The following is a 24,922-nucleotide window of genomic DNA, read 5'->3' as shown; positions in this document are numbered from 1 at the left end:
TTCAGGTGTACAGCAAAGTGATTCAGTTATACATATATTCATTCTTTTTCAGATTCTTTAAGGATCTTGAGGATAAACTGCAAGTCTAAGATAATACATTTCTAACAAGCTTCAAGATGAGGCTGATACTGCTCGTCTGAGAACCATAATTTGAGTAGCAAGGGTAGAGAGGTTGGATTGGAAAGGGGTGAGACTACAGGCATGGAGATCAGTTAACAACCTATTGCAGGAATCTAGGCAAAAGATGGTGGGCATCTGAACTACTAGCAGTGTCTGGTAATGGAAAGGTGTTCCAGTGAAATGTAATAGATAAAATTGGCAAGACTAGGGACTTCCCTGGTGGTCCAGTGAGTAAGACGCTGTGCTCCCAATGCATGGGGCCCAGGTTTGATCCCTGATCGGGGAACTAGATGCCGCAACTAAGAAGTCTGCATGCCGCAACTAAAAAAAGAGCCCACATGCCGCAACGAAGACCTGGCGCAGCCAAAATAAATAAATAAATAAATATATATATATATATTTTTTTTTTTTTTGTGGTACGCGGGCCTCTCACTGTTGTGGCCTCTCCCATTGCGGAGCACAGGCTCCGGACGCGCAGGCTCAGCGGCCATGGCTCACGGGCCTAGCCGCTCCACGGCATGTGGGATCTTCCCGGACCGGGGCACGAACCCGTGTCCCCTGCATCGGCAGGCGGACTCTCAACCACTGCGCCACCAGAGAAGCCCTAAATAAATATTTTTACAAAATATAAAAAAATTGGCAAGACTAATTTACAAAAGGATTGAGGATGTGGCGTTAGAAGTGAGGGGAGGGGTGTCAAGAATGGTCTGAAGGTTGAAGCTTAGCTATGTAGGTGGATGATAGTGACAGTAACTGAACTAGGATAAAGACAGAGGAAGAAGGTGGCCTGGAGGGTAGAGGAGGGCTGGTTAGAGTACAAAAGTTCCTTAGAGTTGAGAAAAGAGGTGGACAGAAGATTAGTCCTGAATGCATTGTGTTTGAGGAGTCTATGAGATATCCAAATATAAAGGGTGGGCAGAAGAAGAGGAACCCACAATGGACCAAGAAGCTTCAGGCTGGAGGATAACAGAAAGAACGGTTTCAAAGACATTTCTGGGAGGGGAAGCTCACAGTATCATTGTCACAGAGACATCAAATGAAATGTTATACTTGGTTCAATGAGAGTGCATAAAATTATGGTTAAAAAACTAACATTCCAAAACTGCTCATTAGCCAAAGAGAGTTCATAAAGTGCCCAAATTAGTTTATCTCTCAATCTTTTATTTTAAGGAAAAGTTGGAGCCAGTATTTTCAAATTATTCATCATGATAAGCCTCATAGTACCTTTTCCATTCAGATTTTCTTCTTCTCTCCCCCTTCCCCCAACAGATTGATCACACTTACAAGAGCTGCTATGAAACATAGGGGAGGTGAAAACTAACAGATGAAAGTTTTGCCATGCACTGAAAGGAAAGCGTTGTCTGTGAAGTTCTATTTTTAAAAATGTCTGCTTGTAATACCTTTACTGAACACGTTTGGAAACCTGGTGAATGCAAGAACTGCTTTAAACCTAAAAGCTTACATCAGCTCCCCCCAGACCCTGAGAAGGCACCCATCACCCATGGCAATAAAACTAATGCCAATCAGAGTAACAACCACCGAATCAGGAACACCGGAAATTTCCGGCCTCCTGTGGCTAAAAAACCCACTATAGCTGTGAAGCCCACTATGATGGTGGCAGATGGGCAAAGTATGTGTGGTGAGCTTAGTATCCAAGAACACTGTGAGAACAAACCTGTCATCATAGGATGGAACCGAAACAGGATGGCCTTGAATCAGAAACCACTTAATAATAATAATGAAGAGGACATTGAAGGATTTAGCCATGTTCCTAAGCCTTATGGGAATAATGATAGTGCAAAGAAGATATCAAATAACAATAGTGGACTAACTGAGGTGTTAAAGGAGATAGCAGGCTTGGATACCACCCCTCAAATAAAAGGAAATGAAACAAACTCCAGAGAAACATTCTTAGGAAGAATAAATGATTGCTATAAACGATCACTGGAAAGAAAGCTTCCACCAAGTTGCATGATGGGCGGAATAAAGGATACTCAGGGCAAGCATGTTATTCTGAGTGGGAGCACAGAAGTGATCAGTAATGAAGGGGGTCGATTCTGTTACCCAGAGTTTTCTAGTGGCGAAGAGAGTGAGGAAGATGTGCTTTTGAGTAACATGGAGGAGGAGCACGAGAGCTGGGATGAGAGTGATGAAGAACTGCTGGCCATGGAGATTCGCATGAGAGGGCAACCTCGCTTTGCCAACTTTAGGGCAAACACTTTGTCTCCTGTTCGATTCTTTGTGGACAAAAAATGGAATACTGTCCCCCTGCGAAATAAATCTCTGCAAAGAATCTGTGCTGTAGACTATGATGACAGTTATGATGAAATCCTGAATGGTTATGAAGAGAATTCTGTGGTCTCCTATGGACCAGGAAGCATTCAGAGCATAGTGTCGTCTGACTCCACATCCCCAGATTCCTCTTTAACAGAAGAATCACGTTCTGAGACAGCCAGTAGTTTATCCCAGAAGATTTGTAATGTGGGAATAGCTCCTGGTAACCCGGGAGATTCTAAGGACATGAAGGAAAGTGAGCCCAATTATGAAAGCCTCTCTGGTAATAATCAGGAGAAGGACTCAGCACAAGCATCCAAAAGCTCAGTAAAAGTTCCAGAGACGCACAAAGCAGTCCTTGCTCTCCGATTGGAAGAGAAGGATGGCAAGATTGCCGTACAAACTGAGAAGCAAGAAAGTAAAGCCCCTACAGATATTACTGGGCAAGCAGTAACAATAAACCTCGTTCCTGTAGAAGAGCAAGCAAAGCCCTACCGAGTTGTGAATCTGGAACAGCCTTTGTGCAAGCCATATACTGTTGTGGATGTGTCAGCAGCCATGGCCAGTGAGCACCTCGAGGGCCCTATTAACAGTCCCAAGACGAAAAGCTCATCTTCTACTCCAAACTCTCCAGTGACATCACCCACACTGACATCAGGACAAATAAGTGCCCATTTCCAAAAATCCAGTGCAATCCGCTACCAGGAAGTATGGACTTCCAGTACCAGTCCACGACAAAAGATACCTAAGGTGGAATTAATTAGCGGTGGGACTGGACCAAATGTCCCTCCAAGGAAAAACTGTCACAAATCAGCACCTACTTCACCCACAGCTACAAACATTTCCTCCAAAACCATCCCTGTTAAGTCACCTAATTTGTCTGAAATAAAATTTAATAGTTATAACAATGCCGGTATGCCACCTTTTCCAATTATCATTCACGATGAACCAACTTATGCTCGGAGTTCCAAAAATGCTATCAAAGTTCCCATTGTAATCAATCCAAATGCATATGACAATCTAGCCATTTACAAAAGTTTTCTCGGAACAAGTGGAGAACTTTCAGTGAAGGAAAAAACCACAAGTGTAATAAGCCATACTTATGAAGAGATAGAAACTGAAAGCAAAGTGTCTGATAACACCACTAGCAAAGCCACTGAATGTCCCCAAGCTAAAGGGTTTTTAAACAGCACAGAGCGTAAAAGGGGTTCAGTGGCTCAGAAGGTTCAGGAGTTTAACAGCTGTCTTAACAGAGGTCAGTCCTCACCACAGAGGAGCTACAGTTCCAGCCACAGCTCCCCAGCAAAGCTCCAGAGAACCACTCAAGAACCTGTGGCCCAAACAGAAAGCATTCAGGAGTCTCCGACAGTGAGCAGCAGCAGCGCCAGGGAGAAGGCAAGCACCGTGCTCTCTCAGATCGTGGCTTCTATCCAGCCCCCACAGTCTCCTCCAGAAATGCCTCAGTCTGGCCCTAAAGCTTGCAGTGTGGAAGAGCTTTATGCCATTCCTCCCGACGCCAGTGCTGCTAAGAGTACACCTAAGAGTACACCAGTCCGGCCCAAGTCTCTCTTCACATCCCAGCCCAGCGGTGAGGCTGAAGCACCTCAGACCACAGAAAGTCCTACCACCAAAGTACAGAAAGATCCACTCACAAAGCCAGTCACCACCCCTCCCTCCAAATTAGTGACTAACCCCCAGAGTGAGCCGCCACCCCCCTTTCCCCCACCACGCTCGACTTCCTCCCCTTACCATGCAAGTAACCTTTTGCAGAGGCATTTCACCAACTGGACCAAGCCAACTAGCCCTACCAGGTCAACGGAAGCTGAATCAGTTTTGCACTCTGAAGGCAGCAGGCGGGCCGCTGATGCAAAACCTAAACGCTGGATATCATTTAAAAGTTTTTTCCGCCGTCGGAAAACAGATGAAGAGGATGACAAAGAGAAAGACCGAGAGAAAGGGAAACTGGTGGGCCTGGACGGCACAGTCATCCACATGCTGCCCCCTCCTCCAGTTCAGCGCCATCACTGGTTCACAGAGGCAAAAGGAGAGTCCAGCGAGAAGCCAGCCATCGTCTTCATGTACAGGTGTGACCCTGCCCAAGGCCAGCTCAGTGTGGATCAGGGCAAAGCCAGGGCAGAGCAGTCAGCAGTCACAGAGAAGGGTAGAGCAGAGGATGGGTTACTACAGGACTCAGAGAAGAAGAAAAGGAGTCATTCTTCTCCATCACAGATTCCTAAGAAAATTCTCAGGTATGTAAAATATACTGGCAGAATGTGGGAATTTTTTTAAACACATTTTCAGTTGCTAAGTTTTTTGCATCTTTAAGATTGTTTGAGAGCCATTTTTGTTTGTAAGTAGCACTCAGCGACCATCATCTATCTTTTCAACTGCATTTCAAGATTAGAATATTATTAAAGTGATCTTATTGCACTGAACAAGGTTTATGGCCCTGGATCTTTAGCTAAGGTAGCCTGCTGCATTCTGATAAATGCAGAGGGGCTTTAAAAGAAAAGCAAATCCATAATACTTTAAGAGCAATAAATAATTTGTTGCTTTGAACTGCTATGATAGTGTGAGGAAGAAACAGGATCAAATGAATAAATGGTGATACTATTCTTTCCTTCACTATAAATGAAATCAAACTCTTAAGCTTTTTTTTTTTTTTGGCTTTCACCAAGGTGTTATCTCTATCTCCATTTTTTTTTTTAAGGGAATATTTGTTTTTTTAATTTCTGTCTCTTTCTGTCCTTATTTCATATGTTGTGGAAAGGTGGGGGAAAGGGCAAGCAGTTTATAGTTTTTTAACATGTAGGTGAAATAAGAGAAGTTGGTTACTGAGATTGAGACCCAGTGATATAATTCTCAATCCAACTAGGCAAATTGTACACCCACACCAGTTCTCTAAGCATCAGTTTTCTTTAATACTTGAATAACTGTTTATTGATCACCTAGCCTGTATAAGGCACATCCCAAATATTTATCTCAAATCCTTGTAACAGCCCTACAAACTGAAAATTAGAGAAATTAGAATTGGCCAGATTCACACAGTTAGTAATTGTCAGAGGGAGAATTCAGACCTTGATCTGTCTCACTGTAAAACTGGTATTCTTCCTATAATGTTGCATTGTTAATGAACATAAAATCAAACAAAATTTTTATATTTTCACTTGTAATCATTCACATAAACATTTATGTTTAGGAAGCCTAAGTTTTTTCTTTCTCATTTGTATTTTAATCAAAATTAATGTACTGCCAATAAAAACAAGGAACTGTTATCCAAGTTTGTATTAACAAATGGGATGATTTCCTTATATCACCTGTCCTTTCTGTTCTTAGCAAAGATATGCCCTGAGTAGTCCATTCATCTGATTCTGAGTCTTCCTCCCTCTTGATTTACAGTGAGCCTTCTCTACCAGGCCTGGCTTCCTCCCAGCAAAGACAGAAAACTCTGATTCAGAGCAGATTCTCTCACCAGCTTTTCTTTAGAAAAGTGTAAATAAAAATGAACACTTAATGCCTTCACTTTTTCTAGCAAAATGCCAGGAAGTTTTATATATATTCTTTACTAAAATAAGCTTTTTACATACCCCCAACTAGTCAAAATGCTAACAAGTCCCTCTTTTCCTTAAATCCATGTAATAACAAAGCAAGTAGAATAGTAGAATATATTTCTGGGTAGAATAGGCTTGTCATTGGTAGTTGAAAGTAGTAGTAATAAAACACATGTATCGCAGGTTGCTGTTTTATACAGAAAAGAAGCAATTTAAACAGCACGTGGTTGGAGTCACCTATGACGGAATGGCAGATAGTTCTTGCAGATCAACAAATGGCTTTACTCCTCATTAAGTATGGCTGTGGTGTGTTTATCCGCATCCTGGAAGGCAGGGTCAAGGAATAATTTGGCTTCTCCTCCGTGGAGTGAGATTTCTCTACTTTGGCTGCGTGCCACTGTATATAGGCTTGAGGATAGCCTGGGTCCTTGGTATGGCAGACCTCTTACTATACAGCTTATATTTTCACAGATTTGCTTGTATATGGGCCAATCGTATCTTCCAAAATTTATTAGTTCTTTATAGGTAACATCCATCTATCCAAATGATGCAGCACATTTGCCCCATTGGTTGTCAGATTTAACCATGCATCACAATAAATGGAGGGCTATTAAAACACAAATTGCTGGGCCCTGCCCCCAGAGTTTTTGATTCAGTTGGTCTGAGTTGGGTCCTTTCTAACAAGTTTCCAGGTGATGATGCTGTTGCTAATCCTGGGGCCACACTTTGAGAACCACTGGTCTTCCCACCATTCTTAAGATAATGTACTGTAGTCTAAGTAAAGCAAATTTGAGGTATTAAGCTTTTTGTAGAGGCACACTGGAATTTTCACATTTCATAAGGTCCCAGACTAAGTAGAAAAAGAGGTATTAGCATCAAATAGTTTTTTTTTTTAACTTTTTAAAACTTGAATACTCATGTTGAAAAATATACACCATTTGCTTTTCCAACAGTTACTTCATTTACTTGGATACACCATTAGTATTTACTTGAAGCATCTTTGAGAGGAAAAACATTACTGTCAAATGTCAACATTTATGTTTCCGGCTTGATGGCAGTGTAATCATTAAATTACCATCCCACGGCTGGGAACACATTGCTGGAAGAAATGAAAATGCCAGTTTTTCTATAAGTAAATGAAGATTCCAAATCTAAATGGTATATAAGGAATGAAAAATACTCTACTGAAGGCCAAACTCTAGGCTCTGAAAGATGAGGGACTTTGTAGAGTCTTGCATTATGAGATGAGATTGTTACAAAGTTCATTTATTTGCCTGTTCAGGCGACATAAATGGAATATCTTAACTGTGCTGTATATGTGCCATAGGGATAAATAGGGGGAAAGATTACCACACTGCCGAAATAGTGGGCTTGGGTTTGACTTCAGCTTCAGCTATCTATCTGGTCCTTCAGTGTACAGTGGCTGTAATGATACCTATCACATAGAATTGATTGAGGATATAATAAGAAAATATGTAAAAGACTTAGCACAGGGTCTGGCACATAGTGGGTGCTTGAAAATGATACTAACCCTTCTGCCCTCAATGTGATAAATGCTAAAACAACGTATGTTCAGAGTGGCACAGAAGCGCAAAAATCAGAAGGATTAAATCAGCTTAAAAGACATGAAATCAGGGCTTCCCTGGTGGCGCAGTGGTTGAGAGTCCGCCTGCCGATGCAGGGGACACGGGTTCGTGCCCCGGTCCGGGAAGATCCCACATGCCGCGGAGCGGCTGGGCCCGTGAGCCATGGTCGCTGAGCCTGCGTGTCCAGAGCCTGTGCTCCGCAACGGGAGAGGCCACAACAGTGAGGGGCCCGCGCACCGCAAAAAAAAAAAAAAAGAAAGAAAGAAAAAAAGACTTGAAATCAGCTTCTCAGAGATGAAATACAAACCAGATCTTAAAAGACAAATAAGATTTTGCCAGCAGGCTGAGGAAGACACTGTAGGCAAAAGGAACAATATATGCAGTCATAGATGATGATGACAAACAGAAGCAGGACCGGTGACTGGAAAAGGATAATGAATAGACCAGTGGTTCTTCAAATGTGGTCCATGCAAGGTCAAATAGTGACCATGTAAAAGTCACCATTTTCGTAATAATACTAAGACATTATTTGTCTTTTTCACTGTGTTGACATTTGCACTGATGATGCAAAAACAATAATGGGTAAAACTACTTATACCTGCACAAATCAGAACCATGGCACCATATGGTACTAGTAGCTTTAAAAAACAAACACCAGTTTCACTTAAGAATGTCCTTGATAAAGTACTAAATTTTATTAAATCTCAACCCTTGAATATATGTCTGTTTAAAAATTCTGTGTGCTAAAATGAGAAGTACACAGGGAGTACTTACGCTGCATACCAAAGTATGGCTGTCTCAAGGAAAAACGCTTGTAAAATAGTTTGAGTTTCAAAATTTGAATTACAAAGCTGAACCAGCACCTTTTCCATGGACCACCTTGAAAGAACAAGGGGCAGACCAGCTGTGGTTATACAGACCTGGGTGTTTGGCAGATATTTTCTTAATGAACATAGTGAGCCTATTACTTCAAGGAAAACAACTGACAGTATTTGTTGTCAATAATAAAATTCACGCTTTCAAGCAAAATAAGAACTTTTGCAAACTTGTATCTGCTACCGTGACAGCTTCCTAATACTTAAACATTTTTTCTGATGAGATTGGTGGTGGCATTAGCAAAAAAGATTGTTAAAATTATATAATGAAATGTGTCAACATTTGGAAGATCCACATAACTCAGTGAACCGGTTATTTCCAAATGACCCAATGCAGGATGTGACAGAATTATGCATGAGTAAAAGATCCATTGAAACTGCAAGTTAGACCAAGGGATTTAATGTAACTGAGTACAAAAAGTTCATTGGTATGGTTTTAGATTCCATATTGCAAGTAACTTTTAAGAAACTACCACTTGCCAAGTTCTGATGTAGTACCAAAGAAGAATATCCACGATTACCTAGAAGACTATAAATACTACCTTTCCCACCTACGTATGTGGATGAGACCAGATCTTTTTCATATACTTTAACCAAAGCAACATATCACAGCAGATCAAATGCAGAGGCACATATGAGCATTCAGCTGTCTTCTATTAAGCCAGATATTAAAGAGATTTGAAAAAAAATATTTTGGTTAATATTTAAAGTGTTTACTATTTTTTAATGAATTAATTATTTTTTAATTTTTCAGTTTTAATTTCGAATATAATAAATGTCAATAGATATAATCCACATAAGCAAGAGCCCTTACAGTTCTCAATAATTTTTAAGAGAAAAAGTTTGAGAACTGCTGAGAAAGACTGAAGAGCCTTGCATGCTACATTGAAATGTTTGGCCCTTTATATTATAAATTTTGTAGCAGAAACAGTTTTTAAGGATGAAAGTAGTGTGATTTTCTTTTTTAAATAAAATCTCTACTGGCAGAAGTATTAAAAATGAACTGGAAAAAAAAAAAATGAACTGGAAGGGCAAAATATTGGTGACAGGGATACCAGTCAAAAAAAAAGAGAGGAATTCCCTGGCAGTCCAGTGGTTAGGACTCTGCGCTGTCACTGCTGAGGGCCCGGATTCAATCCCTGGTCAGGGAACTAAGATCTCACAAGCCGTGCGGTGTGGCCAAAAATAAAAAAACAATTTTTTTTAAAGAAAGTAAATAAAAGGAACTATTTTAAGCTAGTCTCCATTAAAAGTGGTAGAAGCAGAGATGGAGAGAAGTAAATAGATTTGGGATTAAAAGGTGGTACCCCATTAAAAGGTGGTAACAATTCCATGGTCAACATTTTAAACAAGGCACTCAGGAAGAAAGCAAGCCTGAATAACCAGAGGTACATGAGCAAGAGGGTAAGTAAGATTAATCAGGTAGACAGAGGTCACATATATAGGGCCTTCTTCAGTTTGGAGATATGACTGGTTTTATATTTAAGAAAGAGCACTTAGCTGTTCTAAGAATAGAATGCAGGGGGGAAACATTAAGCAAGGATTATCTTAAATTCTGATGTCCTAAGCATAATTTGTAAAGAAGTCAACTGTTATATCTCCAATCCTGATCTCTTTCCCCCATGATTCACATATAACTTATCCACTTGATATCTCCACTTAAACATCAACTGGACATCTCAGATGAAACGTGTTCAAAACATAACTCTTTATTTTTCCCTACAAATTTATTCAATCCCAAGCCTTCCCTTGATAAATGGTCCCACCATCCATCTAGTCGCTCGGATTAGAAAACTAGGAGTCATCTTTTTTTTTTTTTTTTCTTTGCGGTACGCGGGCCTCTCTCTCACTTTTGTGGCCTCTTCCGTTGCGGAGCACAGGCTCCGGACGCGCAGGCTCCTCGGCCATGGCCCACGGGCCTAGCCACTCCGCGGCATGTGGGATCTTCCCGGACCGGGGCACGAACCAGTGGCTCCTGCATCGGCAGGCGGACTCTCAACCACTGCGCCACCAGGGAAGCCCAGGAGTCATCTTTGATTTTTCTCTTCCCTTCATCCCCTACGCCCAAAATATCATAAAGTGTTTTCCTAATTGATCTCCCTGCCTAATCTCTCGCCCCTTCTAATCTAGTCTCTCTGGAACAGTCTTGTACTCTTTCTAAAATGCAGATCCCATTGTTTCAACACAGTGAAGGAAGTCCCTATACAATCTGACCTCTAACTACCAATATAACCTGTCTCCTGCTCACCACCTTGCTCATAAACTTCTCACAATAGGAGTTTTCTTTCTGTTCTTCAAAAGTGCCAGGCCTAATCCCTTTATATCAGCTGTTCACTCTGTTTGGTATGCTTCTTTCAGATCTTTGCATGGCTGGCTCCTTGTCATTCAGCTCTCGATTTAAATGTCACTCCCTCAGAAGATTCTTCACTGGCTACCCAATCATAAGAAACTCCCCCCACTCTCAGTCACTCCCCATCACATTGCATCATCTTTTTTAATTTTAGATTTAATCACATGTTTATCACTTTTTTTAAAACTATTCCATCTTTATTTCATTCTTCCCTTCTGGATTCAATTTACTTCTTCCCAAAGTATATACCCTTTTAGTAGTCTTTTCAGTAAACTGGTGGTAAATTCTTGATTATTGACTAAAATCGTATTTATTTCATAATTGGTAGGCAATATCTATTGCCAGTCACATACATGTACTTAAAAATTTAGCTCAAGAGACTAAGACTCCACGTCTAACTAAGGGTTAAGACTCCATGCTTCCCCTGCAGGGGGCACGGGTTCAATCCCTGGTCAGGAACTAAGATCCCGCATGCTGCACAGCACAGCCCATAAAAGAAAAACAAAAAAATTTTAGCTCAAAAATTTTCTTTCTAATCAATTAGAAAAATAGTCAATAACTAAGAAAATCACTGTAACTCGCCTAAAATAACTATAACACTCTCAGCCGAAGTTAAGGATATCATTTGCCCCCTGAATGGCCTCTTGACCTTTGACTAACCTTTCTAGCTCCACCATCCCTGAACATCATGTTCCTAATTAGCAAAGACCCCTACCATGTATCCATCCTGGATACCATATAAGTCCAGTTTCTTTAGGACTCCCAGAACCATTTCAGGAATCCAGCTATGCCTTACACTGCTGTCCAAACCTCAGCCAACTTCTGTTCTGGACACGCAGATTAGATTTGGCACACCTTTGCTCCCTTAGGAATGCTAGTCATCTGTATAAGCCTTCTTATACCCTTCCAAGACCATTTTGATCTTCTTAGGGTCCTTAGAACTCAGCTATATTCCTAAATAATCCAGGAGTCAATCCTCGGAGTCCCTCTAATCCACTCCAAGGTTCAGGGGTATAGACCAGGAATTGGCAAACTGTGACCTGTGGGCCAAATCTGACCTTTCACCTGTTTCTATAAATGAAGTTTTACCAGAAAACAGCCACACTCATTTTTTTTTTACATGTTATCTACAGCTGCTTTTGCACCATAACAGCAGGGTTGAATAGTTGCAATAGACACCATATGGCCTGTAAAGCCTAAAATATTTACTATCTGACTCTTCATAGAAAAGTTTGCTGACCCCTGGACTAAGTTATAATATCTGATTTGTCTGTAGTCATCAGGCATGCTAGTGGCCTGTAGCCATTCTGGTCAAACACTAGTCAGGTTTGCTACTCACTAAAATAACCAGAGTCTGAGTCTCTTTATATACATGTGTGTATGCACACAGAGTATGGGAAAAGAAAGTCCAAATACTTCTTAGATTATGGTACAATGTGATGTTCTTCTCTCTGGAAAGTTCAGCTAGAATTTTTTTTTTTATGTTTATGCTCCAGTTATACATCTTTTTTTTTTTTTTTGGTATGTACAATCTTTTTTAAAAAAATTTTTAAGAACACTTTTTTTAATTGAAGTATAGTTGATTTACAATGTTATATTAGTTTCAGATGTGCTCCAGTTGTATCTTAATTTGTATTATCTCTACTCTTTGCTAAGACAACCTATCAAAGTCATCTTTTCAGACCAAACTGGCCTTGAAGATCAAATTCCTATTTCTCATAAAGAAAAAAATTGGAGACAGAAGCTGAAAGTAGCAGCTCGTTCTTCTAATCATATGTTCTTTGCTCTAAAGAAACTTCTAGACTATCAGCACATCTACGTTTGCTGACATATTGTTCCTAAAGCTTAGATGAGTTCATAAAGTCCTTACTATTGAATTTTTAAATAATCCTCTTTTAGAGAAAACTGATAAATACCTCACTTTATTGTAATCACAAAATGATGCAGAATGGTTATGGGGTGGTCTTCAGATAGCTTTATGTTCCTTTCTCTTTGGGGAGGTGATTAAAAATCCAGAGAAGTAAACTGACTTGTTTAGAGTCTCATAATGAATGTATTACAAAGTGAAGAATCAAACTGAGAATTCCTCTACTTATTTGGTCCGTTTTGTTTCTTTGTTCACCTAATGAATCTGAAATTAAATACCTGTATCTTATTATATAATTTGTAATTTTCATTCACGTTACCTCAGTTGTCCCAGTATCTCTGACAGTGCATTCTTCCTATTATAGGAAATTGAGAAACAGAGAGGCTCATCGACAGTCCCAGGGCCACTCTGCAAGTAGGTGTCAGAGCCAGACTCTGACTTTAGAGATGTTTGGCCTGTTAGTAATTTTTGTTGCACTCTTTTGGTGGTCATTGAGTCTGTTGGTATCTACCATGTCTTTTATAAAGGCAGCCTAAATTCAAGAAGGATGTCTGTGACCACTAAGGGCCACAGTGATGCATACTGATTCATTGACCTGTCGAGCACTCTTAAAGTACTCAACATTGGCACAGTTGTTCACTCTCTTCGAAGCACTTTATGTGAAATTCCTAGTTAATACATACTCCTGTAAATGTCGCTACACCCATTTTATAGATGAATAATGGGAGACATGGACAGAGTAGCATCGGTGGCAGAGCTGGGATTAAATTTGAGTTTCTAATTTCTAGGCCTTTATTCAAACCTCTAGGCCACAGTTTCAGTCAGTGATTATTTAATATAACTGCAGTAGAATATTGATTAGAGTCATCAGGTGATATTTAAAGGTTTAACCCAGGACAAGCAGTTTATCCTCATATGGTACCTCTATAATGGTGATTTGTTAATAGCAGGGAGAAAGGCTTGCCTGAAAAGAGCAAAGTGATGATAGCAGTGCACACTGATGCGCTCCCCACACCAACTCCTAGTTATCATAGAGTGAAACAGCCTCAAGAATCAGCCGTTGGCCTTTCTGTGCTGCTGGCACATGAAGCTCCACTCTGCATCAGAGAAGATGTTCTGTTCCTCTGACTTCCTAGTTGGGGAGAGGAACCCCTCTTTGGATGCTCCACATTGGAACCTGTCCCTATTCCATTCTCCATCGTGATATAGGCAGAAATTTTGCTGGGAGGAATGTAGATACAGATCCTGGTGCTACTTTCTAGTGCCTTGCTGCCCAGATCCCACCTGATTTGATTTATTCAACACCCATTTACTGAGTGCTTTCTGTGATCCTCAGTCCCTGCTGCCTTAGCTTGGGCTCCATAACAAAATACCACAGACATATGGCTTAAACAGCAGAAATTTATTTTCTCACAGTCTGGAGGCCAAAAGTCCAAGATTAAGTTTCCAGCTGATTTGGTTTCTGGTGAGGGCTCTCTTTCTGACTCGATGGCCACTTTCTCATTATGTCCTCACTTTCCTCCATAATGTGTACAGAGAGAGAAACCACGCTCTCTGGTGCCTTTTCTTAAAAGGACACAAATCCTGTCTGACAGGGCCCCATCCTTATGACCTCATTTAATATTATTTCCTTAGAGGCCCCATCTCCAACTACAGCCACACTGGGGGTTAGAGTTTCCACATATGAATCTGAAGGGGACACAAACAGTCTATAACATCTGCCATGGGTGTTCAGAGAAGGAAGATTCCCCATGGACAGTAAGACATCATGGGTAATGTGAGATTTGAATAGTCTTTAATGACTGGCTGAGTTTGGAATAGATGGAAAGACGAAGGGAGGCAACTCTAGGAAGGGAAAGTAGGTACAGCAGAAATGTAGAATATGGTGTGTCCAAGGGACAGGGAGTTATGTAAATACATTGTCTGGAGCTGAAGGATTGTGTCTCAGAAAGTCTGGAATAAAGATAAAAACATATGTTGCAGCCTCATGGTGAAGGGCTTTGAAGTCCTACACGTAGTCTGGACCTGACCTCAACAGGTCACAAGGATCAATGGCTGATATAGAACAGAGGAACAGCAGAACAAAAGAGAGATTTTAAGAAGAGTCCCCTGGTAGGGTGGGTAGAAGGTACCGGTGCTGTGGTCTGTCTTGGAGCAGCTTTTTCATCATAGGGGCCTGCCTTTTGTGTTCACCTCTGTCCTCTGTTGATACAAAGAACTGGGATAGCACTGCATGTTGGAAGACTTATTGCTGGTGTCACAGTTGCCATTTCCTATTTTCAGAGTGGTCTTCAGCCAGCCAGGCCTTCTAATAAAAATCATAAATGTCATACTAGGCCATATCCTCATTTCCTAACATTTTGTAAGTTTGTATAATTGTATTCTAAGAATAAACCTCAGAAGGTAAGGATTGGTCCCAAAGCACTCCCTCCCTTTTTTAATAGCCCATTATGAATCTCTTATCTGTGACTACTTAAATTATTTTATTTCCCCTGTTCAGCCATATTGCTTCTGAGCAATGATGCTCCTTCACTTAAAATTTTCTTCCTCACTTCTTATACTTTACTCCTTTTATACTTAATTTCCCTCTTCTCTCTGCAGAGAGAGAGGCAGTAAAAAATAGTTTCTCAAATTGTGGCCCTAGGAACAACTGCATCAGAATCACCTGGGGTGTTTATATAAATGCAGATCCCTGGATCATACCACAGAGCTGTAGAATCAACCCCTGGGGGTGAGGGCCACAAATCTGCATCTTTAACAAGGTAACTCTTAGACATGTTAAAGTCTGATAACAATTGGCATAATATATTAGAACATAGGCTTTGAAGTCACTCAGACCTGGATTTGAATCCTGCTTTCACCACTTATTAGCTGTGTCATCTGGGACAAGTTTCTTGAGCTCTGCTTCTTAGTTTCCTCATCTATAAACTGAGAGACAGAATAATGTATCTGTTTAGAGCACAGACTAGAGCTGAAGTGCTGGGTTTGAATCTCAGCTCCACCAGGTATTAGCTGTGTTACCTGAGGCAAATAACTTAACCACTCTGGGCTTAATATTTCTTCATTTGTAAAACAGAGATAATAACCTTGTATGACTTAAAAGAATTAATGTTAAGTGTTAAACAGGAGGGGAGGGGAAGGGATTTTTATACCCCTAGGGTATATTTGGCAATGTCTGGAGACTATTTGGTTGTCACAACTGGGGAAGCAGAGAGTAATTCCAACACCTATTGGATAGAAGGTAAGAGATGTTAGTGTGATTCTACTACGCACAGGAAGGCCCTCCACGACAATTATCTGGTCCAAAATGTCAGTAGTGCCACTGTTGAGAGACATGGCTTAGAACAGGGACATAATAAGCACTGTGTAAGTTTTGGCTACTATTATCATTTGCTATTATGGGAATAACAACCCTTACTCAGAGTATTATTGTTAGGAGATATATATTTAAGCATACAGTACCTAGCAGTCAGCAGATGTGGAGGTAGTGGTGGTGATTATTATTAGGAAGCCAAACATCTATAAACACAGTCTTTCTATACCAGAGCAGTTCCCATGTAAAGAAATCCTTTTGCAATGTAAACAATGACTTTGTTTAGAATTTTTCAAAAGAATCCATCTGTAATCATTAATACCCCACATTTCAATAATAGCTTTTTTCTTTTCAAAACACTTTTACTTCTTCATCTTCATAATCAAGCATTTATTCTTGAATCTTTACAATGCACCAGGCTTACCTAATGGTATCAGTGTGGTGGAAAGAATACAGATGTTAGAGTTGCATAGTATTGAATTCAGATCCTGACTCTGTCACCTAAGTACACACATAACCTTAGACAATTCATTTCACTTTTTTCAGTCTTGGTTTCCCCATCTGTAAAGTGAGAATAATCGCCTTTACCTCTTGAGGTGTTTTTGTGAGTTAAACAGAATAGTGTGCAGCTTGTGCAGCGTAGAGTAGGAATAGGTTCTGAGCAGTGTTTGTTCCTGTTCCCTCCCTATATCCATTCCTTCAGCGAGCGTGCCATGTTCTGCAGAGTTCAGTATACATAATCATCTCGCTTCCCCGACTCAAAGGGCAAACGGGCAGTTGAGGGAGATAAGAGGACATTGGGGAAAGGTGCAGTGACTCACTTCTCCAGAGCTTCTGGGCATGCGGGAAAAGTCCAGGACCCGAAAATGACTGTTCCATATCGTCCTTAGGTTAGTCCTGTTAGAGAGGCCTGTTGATTGTTTCTTCTCATACTTGCCTTTCCAGGAAGTAAACGTCAATATCTGACCCCATTCTTTAGAAGTGAGCTAAGGCCAAATGGTGACGCTGAGAATCTCCTTCCACACCTCTGTTATTGAGAAAAGCAGCCCTATTTTGTTGCTCTTTTCCAAGATTAATTTATCTTTTCTGTTAATTTGTACAGATGCCATTCTGAATTTTTATTTCATAGGATTTTAAAACTGTAATTTTTCTTAGTATTATGAAGGTGACAGTGATTTACAGTGGCCTGTGTTTTTATCTACTTTGCTGTCTTGCAGTCTAGTGCCTTGAAGACACTTGTAATTTGCTAAAGAAAAAATTTGTTAAAGAAAAAAAAACACATTTGTTAAAGAAAAAAAAATTGAAACTGTGCAGTGTCTGGAAATTAGTCTATTCAAGACCTTGCACATGGCTGCCAGTCTTCCCTATCCCAAGACCTAGCCACTTCATTCACACCAGGAAGAGCTACCTTTGTCTGACCAGACTATGTTAGACGTATTAGCAAGAACTCATCAGATCTCAGTTAAAGGTTAATCTCAGTCCAGGATAAGAAGTTTGAAGTTTTCAGTTAAAGACGACAGAAGGCTTAGTGGAAAATTGGAGACACTAAGATAGTGATCAATGGACACAACACTTTTCTACCTGAGAATGCCAGTAATTGGAAAGTGTAGCGAAATCAAGTAGATGACCTGGAAACTAAGATAGGATTAAGAAATGTCATATTGGTGGGAGGTCCTAGAGGTAGGGAGACAGAAGGAAATGGAGTTTTTCCCGCTTTCAGTAAATAAACAGTGTGGGATTCGATAACTTTGATCTTTCCTCCTCGTGTTGATTCACATCCCGTTTCTGCAAAGGTCCATCATCCCCAGCAACTCCAGAAATAAGCAGCTTTGGAAACCAGTAATAAAACCATGAAATGCTGGTTTCTGATTGCTTTGATCTGATCTTTAGGGGTAAAAGGAGGTTTTAAAAATCACGCATTTGCTTATTGGCTGACCTGGACAACTAAAGACAGATGCAGCTGCTGAAGAGAGCTGGCAAATGAGAATTTAGGATACCATTTGCCCCAAGAGGCAGATGGTCTCTATAGAAGCCTGATTTCATTTACTGTCCCTTCTGAAGCTGAATGAAGGTGGTTGAATTTGAAGAAAAAGTTGAACTGAAATTGTGGAAATACTTGGATAGATAAAGGCCTTTAATCCTTTCTAATGTGGCATTTGATTTGCCTTTTTAAAAAGTATATTCAGACATTAACAGAATTTCTACCAAAATCTGTCTTGAATGAATTTGCCAGGGGGAAAAAAAAAAGATTATTTCATTTGATGGTGTAATGATTAATCCTACTACCTGGGTAAGCCAAGTGAGCTTCCCGCAGATTGCTTCTGCGGCTTTGAATTATGTATGACTATTGCAGACTGTTGAGATATAAACTTACCAAGGGCTTCATTTGTATTACAGACAAATCTGTAACAATGTTACCATTTCCTTTGAATACCTTAAGTTCATCCTCCATGTTCAGAAAATGAGATGTGTCTTTGTGGAGATAGTGACGTGATTTTTTTTGTGTCAGGTCAGACATTACCAAATCTCAATTAAAAACTGGTCATTAATGAAACATTGGTCAAAGAGTTTGAGGTAAAAAGAAATGCGTGCTATCTCCCATTCTGAAAGTAGAACAAATGCTGAGGGTCAGGAAAAGAGAGACAAAGTCAGGGTTTGACCCAGCCTGATGATCAAGGACCTAGATGTCAATGCCATAGTTACTACAGATATCCTACATTGCATTACAGAACTAGGGATTGTTTCAACATGAATTTAAATAGCAGGAATAGAAAAGCCATAACTTCCTCTCTGTGGGCCATTTATTAGTTAACAGTTCTGTTTTATAATAATGAATATCAACTTGTACTTATCCTGAAAAAAATCATTACCTTCATCATTATTTGCTACTTCAAGACATGTGCTAAGATATATTGTATTAGAAATCCTAGTAGATTTCTTGTAATTTCATTTTAAAGAATTTTTTTTTTAACCATCTATCTCATGGGCGAAATGGGGGACATTTCATTTTCTCCTTTAACTCCCTCCTGATGTTGTCATCTAGTTTGTACAGAAGATCAAAGTAATAGGGAAACAGAATCTGGGTTCTCTGATTCCTGTTTTGGTGTTTTCTCCATTACATCAAACATTTCCCAATGAAAGGTCAGTGGTGAACCACTTTGTTAGGAGATAAAGCCTGTATTTGGAAAGTGTCATATTACTATTTGGGAGGGTTTTCTGATTTTATATCTAAATATGAAACATTAAAAAAGTCAATGGTCAAAAATTATATTCCCTTATAAAATTAATATGCCTAAGATAAATTAATTATAGGATTTTGCTTCCTTTTTTCTTCCTGGACAATTTGTTTATTCATAGTGACTGAATCACCTTCTCTGATGCTGTTCTTGATTCTTTTTCATTTTTTAGTCACAGCATGTTGCCACATCTAAGCTTGAACTCTCAAAACCTCTTCCTTTCCCCTTTCCTCTCTCTTTTACCATTTTAATCATACAAAGAGCTTTTCTTCCCTCAAGCATCGACATGACATATCATTGATGCATTTTTTAAAGTTCTTCCTTTTAGACACTGCTGTCACTGTAAATGCAGGTTAAACATCTTAGTATCCATTTGCAAATCCATGTGATTTAACTTTCATCAACTCTTTTGCATAGTTCTTCATAGATGACAATTGTTTTAACTGGTGATTTAATATACCAGTGCACTTATTTAAAATGTGCTTGTGAAAACTGACCTTTGTAGAGAATATAGGTTGTGCTGCCCTGGTCCTCAAAGAGTTAATAAAACTAGCTTTCACTTTGCTTAGTTTCCCAAAGGTAATTTGGCTCATTTCCCAGACCAAACCCCTCAGGTAAAGGTCAAGGTGCAGTGGGTTATATTAAGGTGCAGGATTCCAGCCTCTTATATCTTGCCCGACTTGTAGTCCTCCGGAACTCAGTGGGAGCGATGGTTCATCAGAGCTTCAGAACATGATTAACAGACTGAAGAAGGCCCTGTAGAATTTCCTTTAATGGGGAATTGTATGAGTGAGTACAGTGGGTGAGTCTTTAATATTTCTTGCTTTTTAGCATCCATATTTTGTTTTGAGAACCCCTTAAGAGTACAGAGCTATGTTTCACGTATGTGGGAACAGGCCCAGGGAATTCCTCACTGGTTAATAGCAGCAACTCTTTCTTGTAGTTTTTACAATAGGCTTAATATAAATAGCCCATTCCCTGGGAGGAAAACAGACAAGCAAGGGTGGAGTCATGGTTTCTGAACCCGCCTTCACCAATCATTTTTGACAAATAGAAAAGAGAGCTTCCTTTTAGTAATAACGATGAGATTGGGGGAAATAAGAGAAAAGGCAAGAGCAAGGCTGCAGAGATTAGGAACCTAAAAACACCTTTTTAGAAACCTCTCAAGTTGACTCGAGAATAAGAAGAGAGCGTCTGGAGGTTTAATGTTTTTCCTGTCAAAGGGGGATGATGTTTTTTAATCACTATATTTATTGCTTTGAAATTTAAAATGGCTTAAATTAACTTTTGCCCAGCAAAGATCATTTTCCCTCTCCTGAAGCACGTTGATAACTTCTCAGTGACACTAAGTGGCGTCTAAGAGGGTCTCAGAAGTGTCACTTTGCTTTCTTCGCTAACGCGTGGAAGTAGAGCCCCTTGTTACCTTGAATTTATGATGTTCCATATTATGAGAAACTAGCTTTGTTTTGGGTTGATAACCTAAGGCGGCCCATTAAGAAGAGTCAGCATGCTTTAGCATGTGAGGCCTCCTTTACATAAACCACCCTGCTGACTGCTAGTGAACTGATCCCTTCCCACCTCACCCTATCCCCAAGAGCCAGATTCCATAATGGTACCTCCCACTCATTGCTTACTCTCAGTATAGAGAGACCTCTGGCTCTGCCAGCTTTGAAAGAATATTTTTGAAGTTGTGTATCCAGCAGACTTCAAGGCTTATTTTTCTGTTCTGGCACATGCATAATTTCCATAATGAAAAATTGATAAGAAAGTACTCCTCCTTCAGATCTACTCCCTCAAATCCACAGGTGATATATGTTCTGCTGACACATGATCAAACAAAGTACCTCTTTTAAAGAAACTTGTAAATGTCACCATGACTCACTGCCATTTGAAAATCCAGAAATAACATGTCACAGTATATAAGATGTTTCCTTTCATTCTTCCTCTTTGCCCATTAAAACAAAACAAAAAAAAAAACAGGAAGAAGAGCTAGCTGGTGAGTGTGTGACAGTCTAGGAATACTTTTAGTAGACCCAGAAACCATTAAAGGTGCTTGATTTTGAATTTGTTTCATTGAACCAGCCCAATGAGATTTTCCAACTAGGCCGGTTTTCTCCACCAACATTTAATAATCATTACACCCCCTTGTACTCTATAGCAACAGAATTGGAAGTTCAGGCAGAGTGGGATGTGGGGAAGACTGGAAGAGATAGCTATAAGCAAATGAGCAGGCAGCAGTGAAACAAGATCGGGAAACACAAAGCACTATGGATGACCATCCTCTGGTATGTGGCCAGTGGGATGCTTCAGATTCATTTTAATAGATGAGGTTAACTAGAGGTCAGAACTTTCTTTTCCATTTGCCTTGCCTGCTGCATGCATACAGGCAAAAGGTTGATGCTTCACTGTGCTCCTAGCAACAAGGCTTCCAGGCCTCAGTTTACCTAAAATAATTGCTTTACTTCCTTTTTTAAATCTCAACTTTACTCCTGATCCTTTACTAAATAGTTTCGTAAATACTTTAGTGTGTAGTAAATATTATATACTAAATAAATACTGTAAAGTATTTCATATTTATTATAGTATTATAGCACAGTTCACCCTTTTTATTTGCGAGTTCCACATCTGCAGATTCAACCAACCATGGATTAAAAATATTAGGGGAAAAGAAATTCCAGAAAGTTCCAAAAAGCAAAAATTGAATTCGCAGTGCACCGGCAACTGCTTACATAGCATTTACATTGTATTGGGTATTATAAGTAATCTAGAGATGATTTAAAGTATATGGGAGGATGTGTGTAGGTTATATGCAAATGCCATTTTATATAAGGGACTTGAGCATCTGTGGATTTTGGTATCCTGTGGGTGGTCCTAGAACCGGCCCCCTTCAGATACCAAGGGATGACTGTACTATAGTATGGTAAATATAGTAAATATGCTAAATACTTTCTTAAATACTTTAGTGTATTACTCTTTAACAAGTTAAGCATTCAGTTCCCTCTACCCCTACTACGTAAAAAAAAAGTTCCACTCCTTACCTGTTATTCTCAAACTTCCCTCTGAGCCTACTATAGCTCCTCTACCAAACTGAATTCTCAATATGTATGAATCAAGTATGTATCAAGTATCCCAATATATATATGATAGAAGTATCTGCCTGCATGAAAGACTGCCTTATATTCAGACAAGTATGTTGGGGTTTATGACCCATTGCTGTGACTATAGGGCCAGTTATTTACATTTATGGCAATATGTGCCTTCCACAAATCTAAATTTTAGCAAAAACCTTTGAATGCCAGTGTGATGGTGGTCTGATTTGTTTCAGTCACGTGACCCGTGAAGTGACAGAGGATTTTTCTCCTCGGGATCCAAGCACTGTTGTGAAGCAAGATGGTGGGAGCTGTACTTCAGTCACATCGGCATTGCCGCTGCCTGAACTGGAAAGGGAAGAGGAAAAGGGAGACATTTCAGGTCCTATGGACCCGAATCCCTGTAGTGCAACATACAGCAACTTAGGTAAGTGCAAATGTCAGGTAAAGAGTATTTAAAGTTTGTCTTTTTATGTACCAGCCTAATGCTTATTTCCCTGGAAAGATGGTTTTTATTGTTCCATGGGACAAAAGTTGGAAATTGGAGTTATAAATTTTAACTCACATCAGAAAAAGTCCTGTATTTAATTTGTACTAGGCATATATTAAACACCTGTTACCATGAGTCCTGTGCCATGTGCTAGGATTCTGACATAGTCCCTGCCTTGAGAGACTCACCTGGAGGGAAAGAGATGAGCTAGTTAATGATTTCAGTATAATATGATGAGTGCAGTGATAGAGAATACACATGGAATTTTTTTGTTTTGCTTTTTTGGCCATGCCATGCAGCTAGCGGGATCCTAGTTCCCCGACCAGGGATTGAACCTGGGCCCGCAGCAGTGAAAGCGCAGAGTCCCAACCAATGGACTGCCAGGGAATTCCCCACACAGAATATTTTTATATTACACAGGGAAGGGTGTCAAAAGATGCCTTCCAGGGGACTTCCCTGGCAGTCCAGTGGTTAAGACTCTACGCTGCCGCTGCAGGGGGTGTGGGTTCGATCCCTGGTCAGGGAACTAAGATCCCGCATGCCGCACGATGCAGCCACACACACACACAAATAATTAATTAAATAAAATTAAAATTTTTTTAAGAAGGAAGAAAGATGCCTTCCTGGAGATAATTTCTGAACTTATTTAGCTGGTTGACAGAGGGAAAGAAGAGTAACAACATGAGCAAAGAAGAGGCAACACATGAGCAAAAAGTATGGAGATGCAAAACGGCTTGGTACGTGTGGATAGCACAACCATTTAGTGTTGCTGAGGTGTGCCCTGGAGAGTTAGGCAAGATCATGCATTTCAGGCTAAAACCTTGGATTTTTTTTGCTGTTTGTGGTAGTGAACCACTAAAGGGTAAAGGGTTTTAAGCAGAGGAATGATATGATTAGATTTGTGTTTTAGGGACTTCCCTGGAAGTCCAGTGGTTAAGACTTCGCCTTCCAGGACCTCCCTGGTGGCACAGTGGTTAAGAATCCACCTGCCAATGCAGGGGACATGGGTTCAAGGCCTGTTCCGGGAAGATCCCACATGCTGCAGAACAACTAAGCTGGTGCGCCACAACTACTGAGCCTGCGCTCTAGAGCCCACGAGCCACAACTACCGAAGCCTGCACGTCTAGAGCCCGTGCTCCTCAACAAGAGAAGCCACCTCAATGAGAAGCCCAGGCACCACAACTAAGAGTAGCCCCCGCTCACTGCAACTAGAGAAAGCCCGCGAGCAGCAACCAAGACCCAATGCAGCCATAAATAAATAAATAAATTTATTTAAAAGAAGAAAAAAAGACTTCACCTTCCAATGCAGGGGGTGTGGGTTCGATCCCGGTCAGGGAGCTAAGATCCCACATGCCTCGCGACCAAAAAACCAAAACATAAAACAGAAGCAATATCGTAATAAATTCAATATGGTCCACATCAAAAAAAAGAAAATCTAAAAAAAGATTTGTGTTTTAGAACGTCCACTGCAGGCTGCCTTGTGAGGATGAATTAGAGGCAAATTATTTGGTAGCAGGAAATCTGGTAGTTGGATACTATTGCAGAACCACATAAAGGGATGAGAAAGAAAGGCCTCAACTAAGATAGTGGGGAAGGGGAACAGTGAACAGATTTAAGGGAGATTTGACAGGTAAATTACCTCAGTGATTAATTGGATATGAATGATGTAAAGAATCTATAATAATAGGGAGTGTCGGGGGGAGGGAGATGCAAGAGGGAAGAGATATGGGAACATATGTATATGTATAACTGATTTACTTTGTTATAAAGCAGAAACTAACACACCATTGTAAAGCAATTATACTCCAATAAAGATGTTAAAAAAAAAAAGAATCTATAATATATCCCAGATTTCTGGCTTGGGGCTAGCAGATTTGAGGAGGGAAGATCCCAGTTATTGGAGGTGTTTAGGCAGAGCCTGAGGAATCATCTCTCAGAGATGCTGTGAAGGCGAATCCTGCACTACACAGAGGGTTGAACTAAATTATCTCTAATGTACTTATTAATGCAAAGATTATTCAATTTTGAAATCATCTTCACTCTTCTTCCTTGACTGCCCAGTGACTTCTGATCTGTCTCTCCCTTGAGGGTCACTGAGTTTCCTTCTGAAAAGCAAAGCTTGGGGCTGGACAAGGATTTCTTAGTGCTCTTCTCCCATGAAGTCAAGAGAG

The 24,922-nt window shown here is 40.2% G+C and overlaps 1 protein-coding gene across 17 annotated transcripts in view; it reads left to right on the top strand.

The window, feature by feature from the left end:
• PEAK1 (pseudopodium enriched atypical kinase 1) overlaps positions 1-24,922 on the top strand; it is a 292,180-nt gene that overhangs the window by 233,462 nt on the left and 33,796 nt on the right. For 16 of the 17 annotated variants that reach the window (XM_004276341.3, XM_033440139.2, XM_033440132.2 and 13 more), the window contains 2 exons: positions 1,390-4,643; positions 22,498-22,688. In XM_004276341.3, the coding sequence (XP_004276389.1) occupies positions 1,504-4,643; positions 22,498-22,688 (3,331 nt within the window). In that variant the 5' untranslated portion in view covers positions 1,390-1,503. Of the gene's footprint in view, positions 1-1,389; positions 4,644-6,898; positions 7,044-22,497; positions 22,689-24,922 lie in introns of those variants that run through there. The other variant, XM_049706607.1, reaches the window with a different exon arrangement.

This window comes from Orcinus orca, chromosome 2, assembly GCF_937001465.1.
Source record: "Orcinus orca chromosome 2, mOrcOrc1.1, whole genome shotgun sequence".
NCBI classification, from domain to species: Eukaryota; Metazoa; Chordata; class Mammalia; order Artiodactyla; family Delphinidae; genus Orcinus; species Orcinus orca.
The sequence above is the reverse complement of the archived record's forward strand: the minus strand, read 5'-3'. Positions and strand labels throughout refer to the sequence as shown.